A 25,943-nucleotide genomic window follows, 5' to 3' on the forward strand; every position below is an offset into this window, starting at 1 on the left:
GGCAGGGGAGAGTAATGGGGGAAAAATGGGGACACCTGTAATTGGACAATTAAAAAAAGATTCTTGTGTCCAGATAGAGGAGATCGTGCAATAAGTAGATTATTAAGAAACAATGTGGTAAAAGAGCAAGAGGGAATATCGGGTGGGCACAGCAGAGAAGGGACTGGTTCAGTCTGAGGTCCTTTGCTGTGAGCAGATTGGGCGGGGTAGGGAGGAGGTCCCCCTGAGGGATGGAGCCTCAGGAAGTCAGGGCAACAAATGAGCAAAGAGCAGGATCCACAGAGACACTTCTGGGCAGAGCTGTATAAACCAATTCGCTACCTTTTATGGATAACCCTACCAAAAAATTTCTCTTACCAGTTTGGTATTACATATTTTGCTAAGTATAATTTAGTAGATATATCCTCTTCTTTCCTTTGTGATCGCCTTTTTATCTGATAGGTAGCTACCTCTTTGGCATCTAACAGAAAGACCTACTGCAATTTACATGGCTATTTCATGGAACATTTCACCTTCCGGTTCCACGCAGGCTGCTGGGGTTCCCCTTATAGGTGTATGTACGTATGTATGTGTGTGTTACGGCCAAGGCAGGATTTATGACAGCCCCTTCCTGCCTGAGCATGTCGGAGGCCTTTGGAAGCTGCACAGGCAACAGCAACTTCAGCCTGAATAGTTTCTTCAATCGTGGAGAAGCTGCCAGGAGACATGAGTAAGAGCCTATCTGCAGAAGTGGGAGGGGCGGAGAGTGCGGATGGGGCGTGGCCAGAGGGAGCGCCGGGGTTCAGGTGACCAAGCAGGCGGCCCTGACCGCAGAGCTGCTTCCACATCCAGGCCTTTCTGAGCCTCGCTTTCCTCTGCCCTGCCCTGTGTGTTCCAGGATAACTGTAACTCCAGGTAAGTGAAGTGGGGCCGTAGGACTGGTGATTTTCCTTTTCAGGGCAATTCTTTAAAACAAAAGCGCTTGAGTTGACTCAGGATGGTGAACAAAGTCAACCGAATGGGTTATTTTCAAGGGTAGGCTGTTGGCTTAGGGGCTGTGGCCCTTCGCCCCTCTCACCCACCCCTCTCACCTGGGGCATCTCCAGCTCTCAGTCCTTTGGGATCCAGGATGACAAGTAGGGAGAGAAATCACTTAACCATATAAAGTAAGAATATGAAGGAGTAACATGGCTGGGAGGTTTGGCTGGTGGAGGTGGTGTTGGGAGCGGGTGGGGGGTCGGGTGGATCACAGCAATAATCGAGAGAAGAGAAAATATTTCTGAGCACACTTTTAGCCCGATCTTGGAATTAAGAATGAATTTTGCAATGCTTATCCCAGAAAGGGCTGGTACTCAAAACCTGGAGAAAGTGGAGACGCCTGTGAGTGTCTGGCTCACCTTCCTGGTTGGCTTTGTGGGGTTGGGATTCAGACTTCAGAGCTGCTCTGCCTTTTACCACTTTTCTACACCTAGTCAGTGTCCACTTACTTGAAACTACGTTCTTTCAGGCAGAAAGGATTCTCCCTCCCTGTTTCTGGGTTTCAGGGAACTTGAAACAAGTTACAAATTTCAAATATGTGTCCTTGGACAACGTTTCCAATAGGTTTTTGGCTTGTGGTTTCTTTTTAAGGATGCTAGTGTTTTTATGGCTTCATTTAAGTGTATCGCATTAAAGATCAACCTAACGTGCCAGGTTGCTCCGCAGACTCAGCTTCAGAGCTGAGGGGTCTTAGATGTATTTCATCTCAGGTGGCTCACAGAGGTGGCATGGTGGTCCAAGTCACACAGCTTGTAAGTGGCAAGGTCAGCAGACCGGAAGCCTTCAGACTCACAGCTTGCGGACGTTTTCATGACGCCATGGGTATTCTTAGTGGCCTTTCCACTCCCTATGTCACTCAAGTCACTCAGTAGGTTTTGAATAGAATTAGGTGGGTCTCGAACCTCCCACAAATAGGTGCAAGGACGTGCTGGGTGCCTCGGTGGCTGGAGAGACGCTAACCTGCCCAAAGAAAGGATCCTCCACAGAAAATGACTTGGCAGATTTCTATCTTTGCTTCCTAACACCTTGAATTCTGCCACTTCAATCCCTTTGAGTTGTGGGTTGACCTTGAAGGTTGCAGCCTCAGCAATTTTGGTCACGCCGGCCTAGCTGGCCTGGCTATACTTCACTCTTAGCCACCAGTGGGATGGTTAAGTGGTCCAGGTGGGGGCTTCTAAACAAACAGGAGCAGATAGGCTGTCTCAGCATGTTGGAGCGGAGGAGGGGCTCTCTTGTCATTGGAAACTAGGAACTTGACCTTATTGCTAATAGCAGCACGGTCCTTTCTTGCTAACAGAGATCTTCTCATATATGTGTGTATCTTTCGTCACTTCGTTTAAGCTTCTGATATGCTTTCACACTGCAGACGCTGCAAGGTCTCCTCTTTTCTGAGCCTGGCTCTGGAGCTTTTCCTCTTGAAGTTGGAATACAGACAGCAGCGGCGATGTTTTTAGACATTCCATGATAGTTATTCTAATAGGCAAGTTTTCTCAAGGCCATTGCCTAGGGACTGACTACCCCAAATACGTGAGAGATGTTTTTTTTCTTCACATTTTTCTTCATCTGTAACACAAGGCAGGTCGGGATGAATGAGATCCACAGTAACCTGACACAGTGGGAAGGAATGAAAAGGAATGAGAAACCCGTGCACCCAGCCATTGCGCGTGGTGTTCACCTGTGTATAGATGAGTGGGGCGGGTGGCCCGCAGGTAGGCTGAACATATATTGTTTGAAACACAACGCAACTGAGAATGAAAGGGGCATGTCAGGGCAACACACATTAACCAGGACGGCTCCAGGCAGAGCGGGGCGTATGGGCATTTTTCTCACTCGAATGGTCTAGAGACAAGTTTGAGGAGCATTGGCTTAGATGCATTAGAAACTTCAGACATCTTTAGGCAGGGGGCCGGTGACCAGCTGTAAGTCAGCCTAGAGGAGCGGGCACGCCTGCTCCCCTTCGCATTCTAGCTTGCGCGCCTCCGTTCATTTGGCCTTGCTTGTGGTCTCTGAGTTGTGTCAGGTCTTTTTGGCCTGCATTTTTTTGCATAGCTACCTCCTACTTGTCTTTAGGACTCACCTTTTAGTGTGACTTACTTAGCTGTCGCTGTCTCTGAGGAGACCTCGCTGAGGTTTCCATTATAAATGAGCTCTCTCTACAAAGGGTTCCCATGGCAGCTTGTGGGCCCCCCCCCCGCCCCGCCCCATGAAAAATGCCCACGACGCATTACACACATCATGCCACTAGGCTGAAGCTCCTTGGAGACAAGACTTGTGGTGGGTTCACCTTTGATGTTTTCACGCCTAACTTGGTGCCTGACAGGCATTCAGTACTCAGCTAATACTACATGGAAGCCATGTAACATTAACAACTTGCAACATAAAGAGCAGGAAGAGAATGAGCCATTCTTCAAGGAGGAACACAAAAAGTGTGTGTTGATTTAAAAAAAATGTGAAGCATCTTGGTATCCCTAAAGGGGAATTCAGTACACAAGGGAGTTTTGGATGCCAAAGGCTTGCGAGAGAGCCGATGCCAGCGAAGACACAGTGACCAGGGCTGGGGGTGAGGCATCGTTGGTTGGATGCGCCTAGCTGGGCGCTGGGAGGAGTGAAGCCGGGCCGGTTTGACCACTTTCACTCCCTGTGTGGGCGGCCTGGAGGATCGCTTCACCTCTATCTGCCTTACTTTGCTCATCTGTAAAATGAAGACATGGAGCCAGACAAGATCCATACCAAGATCTTGTCCCACTTTAAGGTTTATGATTTTAAGACATATTGCAAAAGAAAACAGGCAACTTAGTGATAAATTCTTACAGCTCTTTGTTGTCCATTTGTTGCATTTGTATTACTACTTAAATTTTCATCTCTGGTTAAAAAAAAGTGCTTTTTAAACATTTAAGTGACAAAAAACACTGTTTTCTACACTGGAGTGGTAAATGAAATCTTCTTTGTTTGTTACAATCATTGGAAGGTTTTCATGAAGACCAAAGAAGTTGTCTCTGTAACAAAGTGATAATAAAGTGAAAAAAATCTGTAGCAATTTTGGTACTCTGAACAGAAGTCATTAGACATGTAAATTTACTCTGTAGGTCTTGTTCATCTCTACTCTTGTACAATTTTTATAGCATAATGGCCTGTGTAGAAACCTGATGCATTTTCCTATGTGTGTTGCTTACATTGCTAAGATCTGTTTGAATTCTTGGGTTGCCTTGTGACATGGTGAGGTGACCGTGGTCTGAGGCCCAGGTCATCCCTTGAACTAGCTTAGTCCAGATCAGCTTCACTGTGCTTTCAGGTGACTTGGAACCAATCGCCTGGATGGGAAACCAGGTCTGTTTGACTCTCATGCAAAGGAAGGGACTCTTTGAAAGGAGGTCCTGCCACCCATGGGAAAGCCTCAGATGTCGGGTGCTGATTGGCATTCCCCAACAGGGACCTGAATCTAAAGCCTTGAGCTGCAACAGTGTTAACTACATGGTGAAATTAGCTGTGCTAAAAGCTACCATGAGCTTGTACTCGGATGGAGCTACTTAGACTAAATGGATCTCAAAATGCTATAGTGAATGATCGAGCAATGCTTCGGTGGAACACAGTGGTAACATGAACATTTCCTTACTGATACCCTTTGAGGTTTTTGCAGTCGAACGCCTTCAGCAGACTTCTTCGAGGTCTAACGCATCCTGGGGTCTGGCTGAAGGGAGCGCTCTGTCCTGAGTGGGGATGCTGGGGGGTGCGCCCCACCTGCTGACCTTCAGTGCCATGTCTGCTCTCCATGGCTGTGTGCAGGCTGTGCAGTGCCTGGCCGCTTTGGGCTTCAAGCCTTCATCCGAGCACTGGCCGCTCAGGGGTGTTACTATCAATCCACGTTCCTTTGCAACACACTGTCCTGGGTCAGGCAGGGCCTGGCAGGTCTGTGTAGCTCAGCTCGGCTTATGGAAAAGTGGGGTGCCCTCAGTCCCCCTGCACCCCATCCCTGTTGCTCCTATTATTATTATAATGCAAGAATAAACTTATTTATTGATAACATAGGACAGAGTAAGGAGGTGGGGACGGGGTTGATTTCACTCTCTTTGCTTTATTTTAGAATAAATGGATGTAGCCATAAAAAAATAAAAAGAACGCTATGCCCTGACCGCTCGATTTACCCCAGCACCTTCAGACTTGATCAGTAACTACAGGACCAGATAGGTAGAACTTTCATTAGAAAAGCTGTCCTCAAACTTTAAACCTTGGGACCCCTTTACATTCTTTAAATTCCTGAGCCCTTATCTTTCTTTTTCTTAAAAATGTTGGTAATATCTATCCATATTTACCAAATTAGAACTGGAGACAGTTTGAAATATTTATTTACTAATTCATTAAACTAGTACTGCTACTGGGGGTGGGGAGGAAGTAGAAGAGGGCACAGGGGGCATAAATGGTGATGGACAGACACTCGGGGTGAACACACAATACAACATACAGATGATGTGTTACAGAATGGCACACCCGAAACCTATGTAATGTTGTTAACCAATGTCACTCCAATAAATTCAATAAAAAAACAATGTTACCATTACATATTAACATGCATAACATATTTCAATGGAAAGAATAACTGTTTTCTAAAGTAAAGAAAGGTAAGCGGGAAGGGTAGCACTGATTTTCATCTCTGCAAGCCTCTTTCACATTCGGTGTAGCAGAAGACCCGCCCCCGTACCACCTCTGGAAAGCTCCACTGTATATTTGTGAGAGATTGTGAGTGCAAAGGCAAATGTGTCTGAGTATTACTACAGAAATAGTGGTGATCTCATGAACCCGCTGAAAAGGTTGTGGGGACTGCCAGGGTCAACAGAGGCCCCCAGCGTCGGCATAAGAGAGTTCTCAGATGAGACCCAGGCCCACTCGCGCGCTTTCCACTCACCCAGCTCCCCCACTTTTTGCTGAGCTGCCCTCTTTCTTTCCTTGAACTCCACAGAGCTTGGTATACGCCTTGTCTGGCATTGGGTGGCCGTGCCTTTTACTTATTTTCTACGTATCTGCCCAAATAGATTGCAAACTCGCAGAAGAAGGAGCTTGGCTGATCCTTTGAATGCTACGCACAGGGTATTCCAAAGTGTATTAACATGAGAAACAGTAACAGCTTCTGTGCATTGACTGTTGCTCTGTGCTGGGTGCCCTGCTGAGGCATTTCTCACGGTAGTGGTCTCCTAGGGCTGCAGAAGCCGAGCATCACCCACCGGGCAACTTAAACAACGGATGGATGTCCCACATTCCTGCAGGCCTGAGTCCGAAATCACGATGGCAGCAGGGCGTTACCTGTCTGCATGCCCCGGGAGCCTTGCTTCCTCGTCCCTCTCTTGGCTCCTGAGTGTCCATGGGGTTCCTTGGCTTGCGGAAGCCTCCCTCCAGTCTCTCTGCCTCTGTCGTCACCTGGCCTCTCCCTGTGTGTCTTTACGCCACCTTCTGTCTGTGCATTCCTGCCTCTGTCTTTCTTCCTGTTCTTTCTGAGAAGGACACCGGTCCTGTTGGATGAGGGCAGCTCTGATGTCCTCAGCTTGATTAAGTCTGCGAAGACACTGTTTTCAAACAAGGTCTCATTCATTGGTACCCAGGGGTGGGGCTTCAGCTTATTTTGGGGGGGACATAAATTCACCCCATAGCACTTATTAATTATTAAAAACTGAGCCACACAAAGCTGCAGTGATTCAACTGTTTTTCATGTACAGAAATATTCATTTTGTATGCTTTCACCTACATCCTAATTGACACAATATGGACAAAGGAAACCAACTGATTCAGATCAGTGCTGACAACGGTTCTGACCTCGCAGAGGAAGACCGGTGGGTGTCTGGTTCCCGACAATGGCCATGGGGGCCTCCGCACCCCTGAGTTTGAAGGTTCCGGGCAGGGCTGTGCCCACAGAGACCTCACACGCTGCGCCGTCCACCCCTGAGGGTATTTGCCCAGAAGTTTCTTCCCCACTGGCTTTCAAAATTGCAGTTAGCGGCTGGTTTCTTCCTCTTGTCTACCCAAGACCATTGCTTTGCTGAGGTGGATTTCTCATTGGGCTGCAGAATGCAGGTGAGAAGACTTTAAAGACCCTTGTCCTTTGTTCCAGGCCCACAATGGACGCCCTGCAACTGGCAAACTCGGCTTTTGCAGTTGACCTCTTCAAAAAACTGTGTGAAAAGGAGCCGGCAGACAATGTCCTGTTCTCTCCAATCTGTCTCTCCACCTCCCTGTCACTTGTTCAAGTAGGAGCCAAAGGCGACACAGCCAGTGAAATCGGACAGGTAAGCCCCACACCCTGCGTCTGCTTTGCGTGGGAATAGTTGTGAGAAAATGTGGTAGCGCCTAGTGAAGGGTGAGTGGGGCTCTGGTCAGAGGTGCTAGGGGTAGAGAGTTGGGCCCCTTCTAACACTCTCTCAGTCTATTTTTAAATGTGAAAGAAAGCTCCTTTATCTGCCCTGCAACCCAGGCGCCGTGTGTGATGGGGCACCTGGGATCTGCTAGGTAGTCACAGGGCTTCTACCAATGAGTGGCCTTTGGCATGTCACCTGACATCTTTGTACGTGTTCTACTGCAAGAACCAGTCAAGGTGGTGCTTACGGAATGTTCCCCTGCAGATACTCTGACCAATAAGTGTAAATCTATATCCTTGTCTTATGCACAAAATTTGTTTGCAGCATCATGTTTTATTATTATTTTTTATTGGGGTATAATGGGCATTCAACATGATACTAGTTTAAGGTGTACAACATAATAATTTGATATTTGTATGTATTGCAGACTGATCACCACAGTAAGTCTAGTTAACCTGTTATCATACACAGGAATAGAATTTCTCTTTCTTGTGATGAGAAATTTCAAGATCTATCCTCTTACCTTCCAAACGTGCAATGCAGTATTGTTAACTATAGTCAGCTGTACACTGCACCCCCCTCCTATGCCTTATTTTATAGCTGGAGCTTTGTACTTTTTTACCTCCCCCGACTCCTTTTTAATTGCCCCCCCATTTACTTTTAGATGGTATGTGTCTTTCTAACTCCATTCCATTATTATTCTTAGGTTGATCACCCTAAGCTCAACAGAATAATTCTTTCCATGAGGTCAGAGCATTTAAAAAGAGAATATCTCCTTGTATCTATAAAGCCCCAGAAAGCAGGACCCATGAAGTGTTGCTTGGGTCATGATAAGTGAAGAATTTACTCTCGAAATTAATGGTGCTTGAAAAAGAACCTTCTGCTGTGGGCAGAGGGGCTACATCTTCTCACCTGCCCTGCTCTCTCAATTCCGCCCCCCCACCCTCTTGTCTCCGATTCCTCATTTCTCACCTGCCGCTAGAGGAGGGCAGAAAAGACAGCTTCTGGGAGCGGATCTGTTCCTCAGTAATAACAAGGGTCACGTACATGCCATTGTCTCATCAGCAGTAGTTACCTGGGTTTTAAATTTTTGGGTTCTTTCCCCTGTCACCAGGCATGACAGTTATGCACTACCTTGGCCTAGCCAGTGTGACACTGCAATATTGAGGCTGTGTGACTCACTGGTGCAGTGGGTCCGTTTAGTGACATCAGCTGAGGTGTGGCCTCTGGGCACGGTTTTCACAAGTGAGGAGCAGGGAGCGCCTCGCCTCCTGGGGACACCTCGCTCGGCGGTGCCGCAGGGCTGCGGAGACGCGGGCCTATTGACTGGAACCAAAGAAAAGTTCAGGACAAATGAAAGGGCTATGCCCTCCAGAAGAGGACATCCTAGTTTTAAATGGCTTAGAATATTACTCTAAGAATAATTACTAACGTTTTGAATTGATATGATATTTCTGGTGTTTTACATGTAATGCCTGTAAACCTCATCACAACTCAGGACGGCAGGTGTCCCCAGCCCAGTTCACAGAGGGGAGAGTGAAGCATCGCAGAGTTGGGCTCGGCCGTATTTCTAGCCAATTCAGGCCGGGGCTCACGGCCAGGCTGTGTGAGTCTCGCCCGCTGGGGCAGCCCACCGCTGTTGGGGGCTCCCTCCATAAGTTACCCACCGGCCCGTTTGGCACTTGTCAGAGGAACTAAAGGGCCCAGAGACACCTCTACCCTCGAGTCTGGTAACTGCCCAGTGATTGTCTATCTTGCTAGTACTGTCTCTCTTCTTGTGTCTGAGTTAGATGGACATTATAACCCCATTTCACTCTTTTCCAAGTTTGGAAAGATTTCTGTATGAGCATTGGAGGTGTCATTTTGAAGAAAGGGCAAATTTCCCCTGTAGTTAAATCCAGAGAAGAGTATTTTATGGTAATGTCTCTCAGTGGGGACAATATTGCCCCCCACTCCCCTGGGACATTTGGCAGTGTCCAGAGACACTTTTGGTTGTCACAAAGGGTACCTAGTAGGTCAGAGATGTGGTTAAGCACCCTACAATAGCCACCCAGCTTGCCCTGGCAACGGAGAATATCCTGCCTGAGAGGTCAGCTGTGCTGGGGTTGAGAAGCTTTGCTTCAAGGGATCGTGGAGCAGGGAAGTCCACCCCCCATGGACAGTGACAGTTACTATGTGTCCACTGCAGTGGGAAGACATGATGCTTCATGAGTCATGGATTTTTTTTCTCTTCATAGGTTCTTCATTTTGAAAATGTCAAAGATGTGCCCTTTGGATTTCAAACAGTAACGTCGGATGTAAACAAACTTAGTTCTTTCTACTCGCTGAAACTAATCAAACGGCTCTACGTAGACAAGTCTCTGAATCCATCTACAGTAAGTCTCTCAATGCCATCAGCAAGATTAAACTTCTTCCCGGAAGTGGCATTGTCCCATGGTCAGACACACAACGTTTTTTTTTTTTAGTAAAACTCACTTCTAGGGTGCTCCTTTATGATTTGAGGCTAATTAAAATAAGTCCTGGCAGAGAGGTTGAATTTAATGGAATTCAATTGTAGTCACATCTTCTAGCTCCAAACAGGGAGAAGCTTGTGGGCCTCCCTGTTCCCTTTTGAACACTCGTGGATCCTGCCCTTCCCGTTGGCTTCCTCACTCAGAGCAATGGAGAGTGGAGCTGGTGACGATGCACCTCTGTAGTGCCAGACAGCTCATGATTTGCACCCTTCTCCTTAAACAGCAGGGCGGGCGCTTGGCCTGGACATTTTAAGTTCTCTACCTCACTGTTTGTGTGCACAACCTTCTCCTGATTTTCTCAAAATCAATATGAAAAGTCATACTGTATGAATCATCTGCTTTCACCAGTCACAAATTGTTTTTGTTTGCTTGCCTAGGCTGGTCATGAGGGTGTCTATAGAGGTAGCCGTGGGTGTTTAATTTCAGCCATTCCTTGAAGGACTTACATAAAGAACACTCTGGTGCCCTTAATGTTGACCCCAGACTATAACATAATATTTAAAAATCTGTGTTTGAAACAAATAGCCAACATTTCCAACTGCATGAAAGAAGTTTATTTTTTTCTTCCCTGTTCCTAGAGAAAAAAGTGCATTCTCTATGTTAGTAATACAGAATTGATTCAGTTTGTGTTTGGATGGTCATGATTTTAAGCTTTCCAAACCTAAAAGGTAGATTACCACTTAAATATTTTACCATAGTTTTGTTACTTTCTGTAGTAGCTGTTTGTTTTTTTGGTTGAGATCTTTTGAGGACATCGGTCACTGGACATGGTTGTGAGTTTATTCTTGTTTGAAGACACCTATATGAGGCCATTTTTCTTCCAACAATCACTCAGGGAGTTAAAATAAAATATTGAGATGTGAGTTGGGACCTGGAAAGTGGAAAAAAATTTGAAAGCTCCTTAGGTAGTTCTTAAAGAGATGCTTAATACATCTTGTTGCTAGCATTGAGGATGGCGGAGGTCGTTCATCTCGCTGAGACTGTCTGATTGTTGTAAGGTGGCCCCGTTCTCTTGGTCAAGGGCAACACTCGGGCCAGAGGCTGGGTTGCAATGAACAGAAGCAGGTTGGCTAAGGCCATGGTTGCTCTGAAGGGACTGAAGGCGCCCCCTGTAAGGACATTAAATCAGCTATGTTTAATTTGGTTGAACATCTATCCAACATTTCAAACTATTTCAGCCAAACCGGGAATTGCAAAGAATTTTATGTCAAGGTTGCTTTCACGGCCCTCATCGGCTGTCTAGCACCCACAGATTCACTGGTAACGGTACAAACAGGTGTGGTATGAGAAGGGCCACCTGCAGCAGAACTACCTGGGTGTTAAAAGGGCAAGTTCCTGGCCTCAGATCACTTGAATCAAAATGAATAAGGATGGGATTTAGGGTTTTGCATTTTAACAAGCGTTAGAATTAGACTCATAGCTAAGTTCTCTGCACTGTTTCACACTTAAGGTGCAGGTGAATCACCCTGGCATCTTGATAAAAGGCGCATTTAAGTTCAGCAGGTCTGGGGGGCCCTGAGGCTCTGCACTTCCAATAAGGTACCAGGTGATGACGTTGAGGCTTTTGGTTCTTGGACCACACTTTGAGTAGCGAGAGTCTATAGCTTGTTTGTTTCAGTGAGAATAGAGTTTTCTGCTCCTAGGGTTCTCTTTTCTGCACATTTCTTCCATTCTAAGACACATCCATGTACACACGTTTTGATGTTCCTGAAATCATATATTAACTGTTACGTACATTTAGCATGGTGCTTCTTCTTCCCCAAAGCTGATACTAAATTGATGAATGCATTTAATGATAGGCGTTGTTTTGGAATTAAAAAAAAATGAAACACCCAATACAAAGAAGATTCATTCATTCCTAGCTGAGGTTTCAGTTTACCTAACAGTTCAGATTTTGAAAGTGTATTCGTAGTAAGAGGCACATAAAAGCCCTTTTGTTAGAGCCATGTAACAACGTGAGAGTTCGACTACAGGCTGCTAAGTGCTTTGTGATTTTATGAACTGGCTGCTTTTCAGGAGTTCATCAGCTCCACGAAGAGACCCTACGCAAAGGAAATGGAAACTGTTGACTTCAAAGATAAATTGGAAGAAACGAAAGGTCAGATCAACGACTCAATTAAGGATCTCACGGATGGCAAGTATCTTTATTTATTCTGCTGTAAATCACAATCTGCCTTCTCCTGAACCTTTCTGCTCAGCAAAACATTGAACACCTGGCGGATTCCTGAGATGTTTTCAGTTCAGAAGCCGCATTGTTGCCCATGCAGCCATTCCAGCCCTTGGGTTTCTGGGCCTTTCCGCCACCACCTTTCCGCTTGGCAGAAATTCCCGGGGCTTCCATTTTACTTAGCCTACCTGCCTTGCTCTCGGACGAGCTGCCCCTTGCTGTGCCTCTAACAGAGCATGGTTTTGGGCGGGTCACAAGTCCAGTTTTTCAGTCTGGAAATGAAAGGCCTGAGGCCACTTTCAGCTCCAATATTCTCCAAGTTTATTAAGGAAAAAAGGGATAGAGAGTCTTAGGCAATCGCTTATATATATATATGAAAAATAAAACAAATCAGAGCGGGCGGAAGTGTGTCCCCAGTCCCACCCCTCCTGCCGTCTGCCCCCCGGCAGCCTCTGGTCTCTTCTGCAGCGTCCACTCGGCCCGGCCTCCGGCCCTGCGCTTCCCTCGGGCCTCTCCTCTCCTGGAGCCTCCCTCCCTGCACGTTCCCCTCGGGTCTTCCTTGCTAGAAAGGACTTGGAAATAAGATGGCTTTTGAGTACAGGTCAGGGTCCATGTCCCCCTGTTCCCAGGAACATGTTTATACCTACATCACAAGGGACCTGCTGGGATGCAGCGCCTAATTGTGAAGGCATGAAAGGGAGGGATGCATATTTCGGGCGCCATCGCAGTCTAGTGAGGGACATACTTCCAGGGCGAGGGACATGCACTTCCTGTCTGAATGGCCGGAGCCTTCCATCCCTGTGAGGACTCTGGAGCGACAGTGTCGGCGCCTCACTACAGGGCGAGGGCGTGGAAAAAATATGGCCATGGCATCGGCAAGGCCTCAGATTCAGACCCAGACACTGCCCCCTATTAGCTGGAGTATTTGGAGCCTCAGTGTACTGAACTGTAAAATGGGGCCTATGTTATCTAGTTTAGTTTTTACATGGTTATTGTGAGGATTAACTTAGATAGTATGGTAGCCGAGAGAGTCCGTGGTAGTCACAGATATGTATGCAAACACACAAATGTATGCATACATATATATTTGTTGTTGACATGAAGTTCCTGTGCCTTCCTATGTGAAGAAAAAAATGGTTTAACATCAGGGTAGACACAATTATAAGCAAAAAGCAGCTCCTGTTTAAATTGCTATGTAACAGTTCTGCATATAGAATTTTTTATTATTTTTATTGATTTGTAGATTTGGCTTATTTATTTTTAGAGAGAGGGGAAGGAAGGGAGAAAGAAAGGGAGAGAAACATCAATGTGTGGTTGCTTCTCATGCACCCCTTACTGGGGACCGGGCCTGCAACCCAGACTGGGGATCAAACTGGCAAACCTTTGGTTCACAGGCTGGCGCTCAATCCACTGAGCCACATCAGCTGGGGTGAGAATTTTTTATTTTTTAATCCTCATCTGAGGACATTTTTTCATTGCTTTTAGAGAGAGAGGAAAGGAGAGAGAGACACATCGATGCGAGACTGAAGCATCGATTGGTTGCCTCTCGCATGCTCCCTGAGCGGGGATCAAACCCACCACCTAGGTATGTGCCCTGGCTGGGAATTGAACCTGTAAACCTTTTGGTCACAGGACGATGCTCCAACCAACTGAGCCACATCAGCCAGGCCTGCTTTTAAAATTTTTAAATAATTATATTTTTCACCTATGGGCCTTTGTTCGAAAATCTTCACCCATGTACAGTGTTGCCTGGGGGCCTCTGAGTTTGGAGTCAGTAGCGCGAGGCTTCAGTTGGAGCCCTGCCAGGTCCCAGCAGCCCCTCTCCTCTGGTCCTCGGGTTTCCCAGGAACACTGTTACATACTTGACACATCTCACAGCATTAGCAGCTGTGGTGACATAGTTTGCAGGTCCTGGTGCAAAATGAAAATGTAGGGCCCTTTATTTAAAAATGTACGAATTTTAAGATGGTGACAGCACAGCATTAAGTCCGTGGAGGGTCCCTCACACACTGGCTGCAGGCCGGGAGGCCGGCCCCAAGCCGTGGTATGAAAATCCAGGAGATTAGGTCAATGAAAATCCTTTGCAGAATCCGTCAGTGCCATTCAAACAGGGGGACTTAATCTCGTTAGGGGACCATCGCCACTGAGCTGTTCTGCTGTTGGGGATTTGAGGTCTGGAGTAACTACGGCTATGCTCCAGCCAGCTGACCCCGACACAAACCGGCCGCCCTTGGCACAGACCGGCCGCCCTGCCCGCTGCAGGGCAGCTTGGGGCGGGGGCGCAGCTGTGGGGTGAAGAGGAGCATCCGTCCGGGCTCAGACCTGCTTTCCAGCTGAGTGAACCAGAAAGCACCGTGGCCTCTCTGAGCCTCAGGCTCCTTGTCCGTGACGTGGGGACCACGGCCTCTGCCTTACAGGATCGCTGTGAGGGACGGGGGCTGATGCCTGTGAAAACGCGAGCCCGGGCCGGGTGTGAACGGGACGCTCCTGCGTTTTCAGTCCAGAGCACAGGCCTCCAGCCCTGACTCCCCCTTCGCGCGTGTGTCATCTCGGGCGGGTGACTGTAGGCCAGGTCCCTGCTTCCTCATCTGCAAAAAGGGGAAGAACGTGTGATAGCGTGCCCCTGAATGTCTAGCACGTGGTGGTAGCTTGTGTTTTTCTTCTCCCTCCTCTTCATTTCTTTTCCCTCCTTTCCCTGTTCCTGCTCCTCCTGAGGAGGCTTTGGTAAGTCCAGTTGTGGGGACAGAAGGAGGGAAAGGAGTCCTTCTGAAATGAGGTGGTCTGGCTCTCAGCCCCTGCCAGGTGTGGTTCGGGTGAGCGTTAAGTACCCCGCGAGTAGACAGGCACGTGAACAGCATGTGTGCCTGGGAAGAATAACTCTGTGCAATTTGTGGCTTCCTAAAATTGTTTGCAGGCCGCTTCGAGAACATTTTATCCAACAACAACGTAAATGATCAGACCAAAATCCTTGTGGTCAATGCTGCCTACTTTGTTGGAAAGTGGATGAAGAAGTTCCCTGAATCAGAAACCAAAGAATGTCCTTTCCGAGTCAACAAGGTAAGGGGGCCGTGAGTCCCGGGGTCCCGGCTGTAGATCTGAAAAATTGTCGCAACAGGAAGGACCGTAGGAGTTCACTCAAGAGAGGGAATTTAAGGATCAGGGTGGCGTGCCTTCTCTGGTAGGAAAGGAACCATAATCTGGAGATTCTCACTCTGCTCCAGAATATTCTAAGAGTCTGAGTTGAATGAGAACCTATTAGAGCCTATAGCCCAGTGGGTAAAATGAAATCGCCGACTGGAAAGTGGCTACAGATATTTGGGACCATTAGAAGGAAAGGCAAAGAAACCAAATTCTAACCTCAGAAGCCTTTAAATCAACCTGAAACCTGGGCCACTTGAGAATCTCCTCTATTCGTAGGGAAGTCAGTGGTTCTGACATTTTAATTTATAAGGTGCTTTGAGGTACTTGTCAGCTGTGGAGGAAAAGGTCCAGCTTACGTGCCTGCTGCTCTGGGCGTTGTTGTGGGGAAGAATGAGAAACCTGTTTTGCAGGGAAGTCTCCTAATACTCCTGAGGGAAAAACGAGGCCCTCCCCTCTGTGAAAAAGGATTCATGGCATGAGGTAAAGTACCTCTTCTATAAAGGAAGCCAAATGGGTCAATCCTCTACTGAATTGACCCATTTCAGTAGAGGACCCAGACAACCCCAGGAATCTATGTGACGATCACGTACTTTGATCTCACGTGATGGGATCTGACTTGGGCTAAGAATGCAGGCTGAAATCCAGCCTTCAGCACAAACCTGAAGGTTACACATTTACCTTGTAGCTCCTATGCATCCATTCCAGTTCTCAAGTTTCTTCCAGCACTTTGAGTAACTAGCATCAATCACATTTGTTTTTTGCCAAATATTACAACTGCACGTCCTTAACGCTAGGACTCAGGAAGAAAAGACCGTCCATACACAACTTATACCTGTAGCAGGTCCGGCTTTTGGTGCTTTTTCTTTGTACACGCAGTATTTTATTTTCATCCCCTCCTCCCCGCCCCTGCCTCAAGTGCACGTTCCACAGTGAAATCCAATCGTTCATTTACTTACTGAGATCTCTCACGTTGCATGGGCTTTGTAGCGGCAGGGAGAATAGAATGCCTTCTTCGCCTCGGTTTCTGCAATTCCTGGCGCAGATCCTGGTCCATTAGTAGGTGCTCAGCAACTGTTAGGTGAGTCAGTGACCCGTCCCTAAGGGTCAGTTTGGATATACAGTCAACAGCAGACAAACCCGACTGGCCTTTTGGGCCACCGTGGGTCCTTATAGAAGATCCGCTGGGCAAGGACGGTCACTGCCACGAGGGCTGCTGACCTCTTCAAAATATCCGCTCCTCCTGGGGACCTTCCACCCACTTCCTGTCCCCAGCTGACCTCCCCAGAGCACAGTGGCCTTCTCACAGGTGCCTGGGGGGGGCAGACTGACCCCCACACAGGTGCGTCCCAGACGCTGGGCACAGGGCGTTCCGTTCTTAGACTGTACTGGGCTTTTCACGTAAAGTCCTTGGGTTTTAAACCTGGCTTTGAAATGTTATTGATCTCACTGCGTTTCACTTCACGAGGCAGTAAAACACGACTGGACGCTGCGTGGGGACACGCCCCCTTTTTGAAGGCAGGGGCCATTGCTTTCTCTCTGTCTCCTTCCAGTTGCTTTTGTCAGCCCCTGCATTTTTTGTGAGGAAAATTTTCCTCAGGTCCTGTGGTGTCTCCGTTGAGGGCTAGACTAGATCCGTGAAGCGATAGTATTAAAAGTTTAGTGTAGTGCCCGTTCTGACAAAGGTGGATACACACACATACACACACATTTATGTATCGCTAACCCCAAAATAAAAAGGCCAAATTAGGCTAATTTCCTCCTCTTACAAAGGGAGGGAACACATTTTTGAGGTGTTTCATGCAATTATAACAAGAACAAATTAGTAGGTATGTGCATAGATGTCTGTGTATATGTGTATATGGACACGTGTGTATATATGTGTATGTATAAAAGCATAAGTCATTGTCTTCTATGGTGGAAAATAAAACACATATCTGTATGTACGCTTGTGGGAAGTGAAAATCAAACGGCCCAGATGTCTTCTGTTGTTGCAGACGGACACCAAACCAGTGCAGATGATGAACCTGGAAGCCATGTTCTGCATGGGCAACATCGACAGCATCAACTGCAAGATCCTAGAGCTCCCCTTCCAAAACAAGCACCTCAGCATGCTCATCCTGCTGCCCAAGGACCTGGAGGATGAGTCCACGGGCCTGGAGAAGGTGAGGGGGAGGCGGCAGGCCGTGCCAAGGGGCCCCCTGCTGTGGCAGAGCCCGTGGAAGGCACTGTGCGGGCCGGGCCGGTGAACGGGGCCGCGGCCCTGTTGTCTCCAGGGGTTTGAGGTCCTTCCTGGGCTTTCCTCCTTAATGTTCAAAATGGCTGCGTTTATTTGGCACTTACAATGTGCACAGAACTGTACATTCCCTATGTGCGCTTTCTCATTGAATTCTCCCAATGGGCCACTGTCACTGTAGGCGTTCGCCGACGAGGGCAGGGAGGCGCAGGGGGGCGGGCAGCGGATCCACGGTCACGCAACTCGCCGGTGGTTCGTAGCGTCGGAGTTTGAGCCCAGGAAGTTGGAACCCGTGTTCTTAACTCTAGACTAGAGTTGCTTATCATTAGCATCTTGTATCAACACAGTGCATTTGTTAAACAATTGATGAGCTAGCGTCGACCCATGATCATCCACTGAGGTCAACAGTTTACATCAGGGTTCGCTCTGTGTGTCGTGCATTCTGTGAGTTCTGAGAAGCTCTTTTCATGCATACCCGCATAGATGAGGTTTATTATGCGTCACATTTCATACAGGCTATCGGAGGCCCCAGATTCGCACGCGGTGGAGGTTTTACCCGCTTGTGAATGGCGTAGCTTGCCCTCACCTCTGGCAGCCTCACCCGCGGCACCCCTGCACCGCCGCCCTGCCACCCACCTTCAGCCAGGCTCTCAGCCCGGCCAGGGACAAGGAGGGAGACCTGAGGGGCCCAGGGGTCCCCTGCTGTAGTTCCTCTCACGCCTCAGCAACTCCCTGACTTTCTAGGGTCGATGTAACTCGGTCACAGCCGTGACTTCAGTTAGCATTTTGCCTGCTCCACTGCCTGGTTCCCCGGATTCGAAGCCCGTCCCCATTCTTCTTTTACTCACTGGCCTCTCTTTTTTACTCCACTTCATGCTTTTGTCTCATTTTCTCTATCAGTTGTTGTTCAGCTGCCTCAGACTTGCCTCACTTAAAATATCCTTATATCATTATTTTTTCATACTGAAGTGCAAAATGAAAGGAGCAATTTAAGATGTGCTCAGGGAAGCATTTTATGATGAAACTGTTTCATGCCTCATTTAAGATTTTTTTCATAAAATGTTTTGTTTAACCCGACACTTCCAAAATACTATCATTTCAACAGGCAATGACTATAAAAAGTATTAATGAGATGTAGTGACATCCTTTGCCTCGAAATCTGTTGTGTATTGGCCACACAGAGCATTTTTCAGTCCTCGCTGGTCATGTTCAGGTGCATCCTAGCCCTATGGTGGCCTCTGAATTGGAGCCCAGATTTAGAGGCTCCTTCTCATGACAGATGAATACTCAGCATTTATGCAGGTTAAGAACATAACCTATTCTTTTTCAGATTTGTTGATCTATAACTAAATAAAATTGTAAGATATTTAAAGTGTACAGCAGGATGATTTGATAAATGTATCAATTATAAAAAGTTTCTTCCCATCCAGTTTATGAACACACCCATCACCTCATATATTTATCTTTTTACTTATTATTTAAAAAAAAATAACCAACTGAAAGAGATGCATTTGTTAGCTATTATCTTAAAGGATGATCATAGTTCAAATTCTCATTCTAAAAGAGCTTATCTTGGCTTCAGTTTGAGTTATTAAATGTGACATCATGCCTAGTACATGAGTATTCTGGATTTCCTAGTAGTGAAATCAAAATGAGCATTCAAGAAATATTATGTATGCAAACCCTTCTAATTTTACATTTAGGTCACTATTACGTACGCAATGCCGTAATCCTGCATTTGTTCCTACAAAGCTACTCTATGGCTTAAAAGAACTGCCCTTGTGAATCCCCGTGCAAAGGGGCCGTAGCTTAGGACGGGGTGCAGACCTGTGCTGGGCAGTAGGCCTCGTACGGGAGAAGCAGTCGTGCACCCAAACGGCAGGGCTGATGCCATCTTTGATGGTCCATATGTGCTGTTTCAAAACGGGGCCCACAGCGACACTTACGTTTTTCATCAAACAGGGTCTTTCACCACTGAAAATAAAAAAAATAATATTTTCTCCTCCCCTTTGTCCTTTAGGTTGAAAAACAGCTCACCTCAGAGACGCTCTTGCAGTGGACCAATCCCAGCACCATGGCCAACACCAAAGTCAAACTCTCCCTTCCCAAATTTAAGGTGGAAAAGACGATCGATCCCAAGGCTAGTCTGGAAAACCTAGGGCTGAAAAATATCTTTAATGAGGACACCTCTGATTTCTCTGGAATGTCAGAGACCAAGGGAGCAGCACTGTCCAAGGTCATTCACAAAGTGTGCTTAGAGATAACCGAGGAGGGCGGGGATTCCATCGAGGTGCCGGGGTCGCGGATCCTGCAGCACAAAGATGAGTTCAATGCTGACCATCCATTTATTTACATCATCAGGCACAACAAAACGCGAAACATCATTTTCTTTGGCAAGTTCTGTTCTCCTTAAGTGGCAGACCCCAGCTTAAGTCCCACCTGACTTTTCTGTAAACACTGTATCCAGAGGATCACTTTCTAAACAGGATAAATGGTTAATATTGAGGCATGAGGGACACCCTGGTCCTTGTCACTCGTGGCCCTCACACTGATAGGCTCCTTTCTCCAATCTGCTCCTTTAGACCCTCTTACCCCCCAGCAGCGATAATGTTTTCAGTGGAAAGGAAATAGGTATTTATTATTCGTCACACTATCAAGGGTTATGGGCTGAAATACAGTCTCTCACAAAGAAAATTCCTATAAGGAGGATCGGCTTTATTCCCAGAGCTGTGCCTTCTTTTATTGGGACACAGCATGTTCCAGATGTATTTACCTCCCTGAGAGATTAAAGGAACTGTGGTTCAGGGGATCTACCAAACTTTTCTGGTTTCAAACTTGGGCACATGTTCAGGCTACTGTAGGTCCACAAATGTGGGACAAATGTTTTCTTCAAGCCCGGATTTTTTTTTTTTTTTTTTTTGGCTTTTAGAAAGATACTATATTGCACACACTGTATATTATGGAAGTCCATTGAAAGAGTCTGAAATGATGCCCTTACCTGTAAGTCAACACCTTGCCATTTCTGCCATAAAATGTAGAATATTGACACAAAATGCATAAAGACTCCAAGCAGCCCACGAGAGTCAGGTTTTGCTGACAAATGCGTGTGCCACCAGCTTGTGAACACACTTCGTTTTCAGAGCCTTTTGATATTTTGAAATGCTGGATAAGGAATTGCAGACCTATTGTAGCTGACATGCTGCCTGCCCCTCTGAAGGGGAGTTCAGATCTAATTAAACATTCATTTTTGCTTTTGATAGAATGGCCGCCTGGTCATGTGGGTGGGGACAGACCTCTGGGTGGGGCTTCTGACTCAACAAGGCTTTGGATGTTTGACAACCAAGGCCTTAAAAAGCAGGGACTCTCATGGTAGTCAATAAAAGTATTTTATGACTGTTGAAGGACCTTGTCTCTTTGTCTAATGTGATGGGGGGAAGGGAATGGAACGTACACCTTTAGAAAATATAACCAAACCTATTGAAGTGTTCACACTACTTTGACACATACTTCTTTTCATGTTTGTGGGGTTAGTTACTATAGATGGTCAGTAACTTGCATTAATAGTTTTTTTTCCAGTTGATCTGATAAGTTCCCTATCTTATGAATTCACACGTCAATTCACTGAGCACTAATTTACTGAGAATTTTGTGACAATCTTTCCTCACCTCTTCTCTGGTGTTCCTTGTAAATAGGTTCAACTGTCTTCTTCCTCCAAAGGATCAATATTAAATTTCTTTTATGCTATTGACAATAAAGTGTTATTAAATGACATCTTCTTTTTCTTTTCCCATAAAGTTGAATTTCTTATTTTGAGATAGAACCTAGCCATCTATTTAGAAAACATTCCTGGGGATTGATGTAGAATAAGAAGGAATTAGAATCCATGACTGCCCCTGTTTTCCAGTCTTCCTTTCTTTCTGTCCGCCAGCTCTTGCTTCCTGCCCCCCGCCCCCACTTTCATCCTGGGGGAGGCCCAGGGGAGCCTCAAAGGGCTTTCAGTCACATTCAAGTGTGTTATGAAGTGGAGGCCTTTGGACTCAGCCTCAAAACATCATTTCATCAAGTAAGCTGTGTACGCTTAGAACATTTTCTTACTAAGTACATTTTCCTCATGTACGTTTGTTTTAAATTGTGGTGTCCCTGTAACCTAGTATTCAACATGGCCCTTTTCCTGTCCCTGCAATGTGCCCAAATAGAATGTGTCCTCTGTTGCAATAAATGTTGAGTCCCAAAAGTGACAAATGCCCTACATTCTAGAAAGAAAAGACCATTTGTGCATGATGGCAGGGCGTGGCCCAAGCCAGGGTTTCCTGTCCGCTCTTGGCTCCTGGTCCCCCTTCTCCAGGCTGTGGAATAGGGAGCAGGGAGGCCTGACAAACTTAGTGAGTACTTAGAAGAAGGGACATTAGCGCCTCTTTAAACCAAATGTTTGTGGAGCCTGAAGTCTCTCCTGGAGTTTAGAAAGCCCTGAAATTCTTTATTAACTCTTGCCCAGGATAGTCTAATGCAGTGGTTTTCAAGCAAGGCCAATTCTGCCCCCTAGGGGATATGTGGCAATGTCTGGGGACATTTTATAACAACCGCAGGGAGGGTGCTACTGGCAAGCAGAGGATAGAAGACAAGGTTTTCCTAAACACTCTACAACGCCCAAACAGAAATAATCACACAACGCCAATGGTGGGCCTCTGCCTACCGAAAGGACAGATGCCGGCTGGAGGAGTCCCCAACGCAAAGCCAGGAGAAAAGCCTAGCGAGGGAGTGGAGGTGGCTCTGTGCTTGCTGTCATCGCAGGGAGAGGGGGAGGCAGCCAGCCTGGTGATTCTGAGACTTGGCTCAAAAGGTCTGCCCAGTGAACGCTTGGGGTCTCCAAGGGTCCCCCTGGAACAGCCCACGAAGAGAAGCCGGGGGTTGCTACCTCTCCTACGGAAGACTGGATTCCAACTGGGCCAGCCAAGGAAGGTCCTTACCTCCTCCCCTCTCCTTCCTTCCCTGGCCCCACAGGCTGGGTGCTGTGGGAGGAGAGAAGAGCAAGCGGGCAGGGGGCAGGGGGAGGAAGCCACCTCTGTTCCCTGTGGGGTAGCGAGCCCGAGCCAGGCCCCAGCCGGGGTGCGGGGAGACACTCCTTATCAAAAGCACGATATACTGATTTAAAAGAACTCCGGGCTTTTTCATTTCTGAAAATGTCTTTGTTGATACACGGAAGTGCCTGCAGGGCACTTGGTCTAGGGGATTTGGTCCAGGGGTGGGGAGGAAATGCAGCAGGGTGGGGTGGGCTGGGCAGGGCACCGCACACAACGAATTCAGCTGCATCGTCCCTGCGCTCGGCGGCCAGGTCACCAGTGAACTGGTTACAAGGATACTGTCTCATTTACTCATCACAGCAAGTACAGCAGAGGGAGACCACGACCCCGTCCCATGAACGAGGATAATGATGCACCGAATAGGTATGTTAATATAACCAGCTCAAGGTCACCAAGCTAATGAAAGCTCCTGGCGAGGTTTGACCTCAGGGCAACCAGGCCCAGAGCTAGAGCCCTGACCTCGTACCTGAGGCCACCATCTTCCCCCTGGCGCTAAGCCTCGGCCAATGGCCAGCGCACATCCTCTCTCCTCTGGATCTTCGCCATTTCGGGATTCCCGAAGACTTGTCTCATTCTGGCAGTGCTTTTTTGTCACCCAAAACATCCCTAGGTATAACTGGCCTGATAGATATGTTTATGGAGCATCGTTTATGGGCCGGATATCGCATGTGAAGGTGCTTTATGGACATGACTTCATTCATTCAATTCTCACAATAACTCTGGAGTTAGAAGTTATTTTTGTCTATTTTTCTATTTCGTGAGGAAATATGGGCGCAAAGGAGTTCGCTAACAGCAGGGTGCACCCCCAGCTCCATCTGACCCCAAAGCCCACGTTCCTTGCTCTCTGACTTAGGTAGGGCCTTTGGACCGTGCGTTGGGCAGACTCCCTCTGGAGGGCTCTGCTTAAACTCTCTGTACCACTTGGGCGCCCTGCCCACCCAGTGCTGCTAAAGCAATCAGCCTCTCGCTGTCCTTCAGGAAAACAACAGAAAGCAATACCTCCTGGCCCTGGGCTGGTCCCCAACAGGACGCCAGGCGTCGCAGGTCCTCTGGCCTGTGCTGAGGGAGTGCCACCTGATAAAGACTGGCGGAAATCGGACTTCTGCCTCCGGTGGCCAGTGGCCAGGCCCAGAACGCACTGAGGAGGGAGTGGGATTTTAGAAGGGCCTGGAATCTCAGTCTGATGTGCGGGGACAGGGTGGGGCAGGGTGCCCCCAAGGGAGGGATATGTGCTCACTTGTTATGGAAGGAAAAATGAGGGGATGCACTCAAGGCTCGGTGTGGTTGTGGAAACTGAAGGACAAAGCAGGAGCAGGATGGAAACTGTGGCTGAGTGTGTGAAGGGCACCGGGCCCCAGGAGCCCCAGGATGGCAGGGGCCTGGGCTCGGTGTCGACGTCGGAGCTGCCTTGCAATGGCCCCATCAAAGCGGGAGCTATAGCCCTGGCCGGGTGGCAGAGTTGGTGGGAGTGTCGTCCCAGACACCAAGAGGTTGCCAGGCCAATTCCCCGACAGGGCACAGAGCTAGCTTATGGGTTCCATCGCTGGTTGGGGTGCATGTGGGAGGCAACTGATTGAGGTTTCGCTCTCTCTCCCTTCTTTTCTCTCTAAAATTAATAAGCATGTCCTCACTAAGGATTAAAAAAATTCTGTCTATCTGTTCACACACACACAGATACTTCAGAATGGGATTACTGAATCATACATGATGAAAATAGCTTCGGTAGATACTGCCAAAGAGTTTTCCAAAGTGGTTTTCCTGAATTATTATTATTAATTATTATTATTATATATCTCATAGATAATTATTTTTATCTTTTATTATTATATGATACTTATTAATTTTTAAATTAATGTCTTTTTATTTTTTTCCTCCTAGTATTTTATAGTTAATTTTTCTTTCTTTTTTAAAGTTTTTACATTGCACTAGAACTCTTTTAAAATAAAGCACTAGTTAAAGACTGCTGGGAAACAATTCTCCATATTTCTCTTATGTTACTGTACATATTGAAGCAGAGACCGTAACTGCCTTTGTTCTGAACTCTTTTCTTTTTTTAAAAACTTAAAAAAAAAAAGATTTTATTTATTTGTTTTTAGAGAGAGGGGAAGAAAAGAGAAAGAGAGGGAGAGAAACATCAATGTGTGGTTGCCTCTTTCATGCCTCCTCCTGGAGACCTGGCAGGCAACCCAGGCTTGTGCCCTGACTGGGAATCGAACTGGCAACTCCTTGGTTCACAGGCTGGCACTCAATCCACTGAGCCACACCAGCCAAGCTATTCTGAACAATCTTTTCAAAGATGTGTGCATAGTGAACAGCCTTGGAGAAGAAGGGTGGCGTCTCCCCTTAGGAGCAGAAGGCAGGTAGGTAGTTTGTCCAAGATAATAGAGGTAATGCCTCAATCCAGGGCCGGGTCCGGCAGGCTCACTGCCCATTACAGAAGAACTGAGTTCCTTAAGTTTGGGGTTCCTCTCCATGATGCCCTGCACTAGCGGTGCACACACCAGCGGGCCCTCTGTGCATCGCCTGCAGGAACTGGGGCTTGGGGAACCCGGGGCAGGTGCTGATCCTTGGGCTGCTGCCAGTGCAGTTTGTCCTTGAGTTAGGAGTCTTGTGTCTCCTGCCCTCATCTGCAAAATGATGGCAGCCTAACCTGTTGGGTGGCAAGTGAGCCAAAGTCTGTGACCTTCACAGTTCTGGACAAAAGCTGAGCTTTCTTTTTTTCCCCATTCATACTATTTTAAAATAATGATTATGAATGATTAATTTTCCCAGCCGTGAGTCTTACTCATTCCACTGCCAATAATGAGCTGGGCACCGTGCTGAGCATGGCACCTATTCTAAACCCAGCCCCTGCAGCAACCCTGTGAGGGCTGCCCGAGGCCGAAGGAGCGGAGCGGAGAGACACGAAGGGACTCGCTAAGCACACACGGCTGAGCTGTGTGGTTGGGATTTAACCCCCAACTCTCTGACTCCAGAGCCCACACTTTCAATCTCTGTGCATTTGATTACATAAAAGAATCTCTACTCGGTGAACTAAATCATTTACCTCCAAAGGCAGATGTTCTTCCGTTTATGTTAAGAATGAAATACGATGTTAAACCCAAGACAATAAGTGTAGATAAAGACAAACCTCCGCTAAATATTTATGTAATGAGCAAACTTTCGAGGAATGTTTACTTTTCAAACATTTCTGGTTAAATCTAATATTTTTTTTTTTGCAATTCTGAGCCCTTTCCTCGGGGGTCGTAGTCAGTCAACTGTACGCCTGTTGCTGTTCTCACCAGATCTGAAAGGCTTCTTTTTTTAGTTTTAGGTCTTGGATCTGCAACCAACCACCTCTACAACATTCCTGCCCTCCGCCCCACCCACTGATGCGAAAGATTTAGTAGATGGGCGTTTCCCTGCTCCATGGCTTCTTCTCAGTCACTGTCCTCCTCCGAGACAATAATA

At 47.2% G+C, this 25,943-nt stretch overlaps 1 protein-coding gene across 1 annotated transcript; it reads left to right on the plus strand.

Moving 5' to 3' along the window:
• Positions 1 to 7,121: 7,121 nt before the first annotated feature.
• Positions 7,122 to 19,825, plus strand: SERPINB5 (serpin family B member 5). The gene is made up of 6 exons (XM_054583875.1): positions 7,122 to 7,289; positions 9,596 to 9,733; positions 11,888 to 12,005; positions 14,953 to 15,095; positions 17,174 to 17,341; positions 19,433 to 19,825. Exons 1-6 carry the CDS (start codon positions 7,122 to 7,124, stop codon positions 19,823 to 19,825), a joined length of 1,128 nt encoding a protein of 375 aa, XP_054439850.1.
• The last annotated feature ends 6,118 nt before the right edge of the window (positions 19,826 to 25,943 follow it).

Source organism: Pteronotus mesoamericanus, unplaced genomic scaffold (genome assembly GCF_021234165.1).
Source record: "Pteronotus mesoamericanus isolate MK-2021 breed Mesoamerican mustached bat unplaced genomic scaffold, CSHL_Meso_final contig_74, whole genome shotgun sequence".
Classification (NCBI taxonomy): domain Eukaryota; kingdom Metazoa; phylum Chordata; class Mammalia; order Chiroptera; family Mormoopidae; genus Pteronotus; species Pteronotus mesoamericanus.

Coding starts and splice junctions, on each gene's coding strand:
- SERPINB5 (XM_054583875.1), top strand. CDS start 7,122: ATGGACGCCCTGCAACTGGCAAACTCGGCTTTTGCAGTTGACCTCTTC. Junction 7,290..9,595: donor CAGCCAGTGAAATCGGACAG/GTAAGCCCCACA, acceptor TTCTCTTCATAG/GTTCTTCATTTTGAAAATGT. Junction 17,342..19,432: donor AGTCCACGGGCCTGGAGAAG/GTGAGGGGGAGG, acceptor TTTGTCCTTTAG/GTTGAAAAACAGCTCACCTC.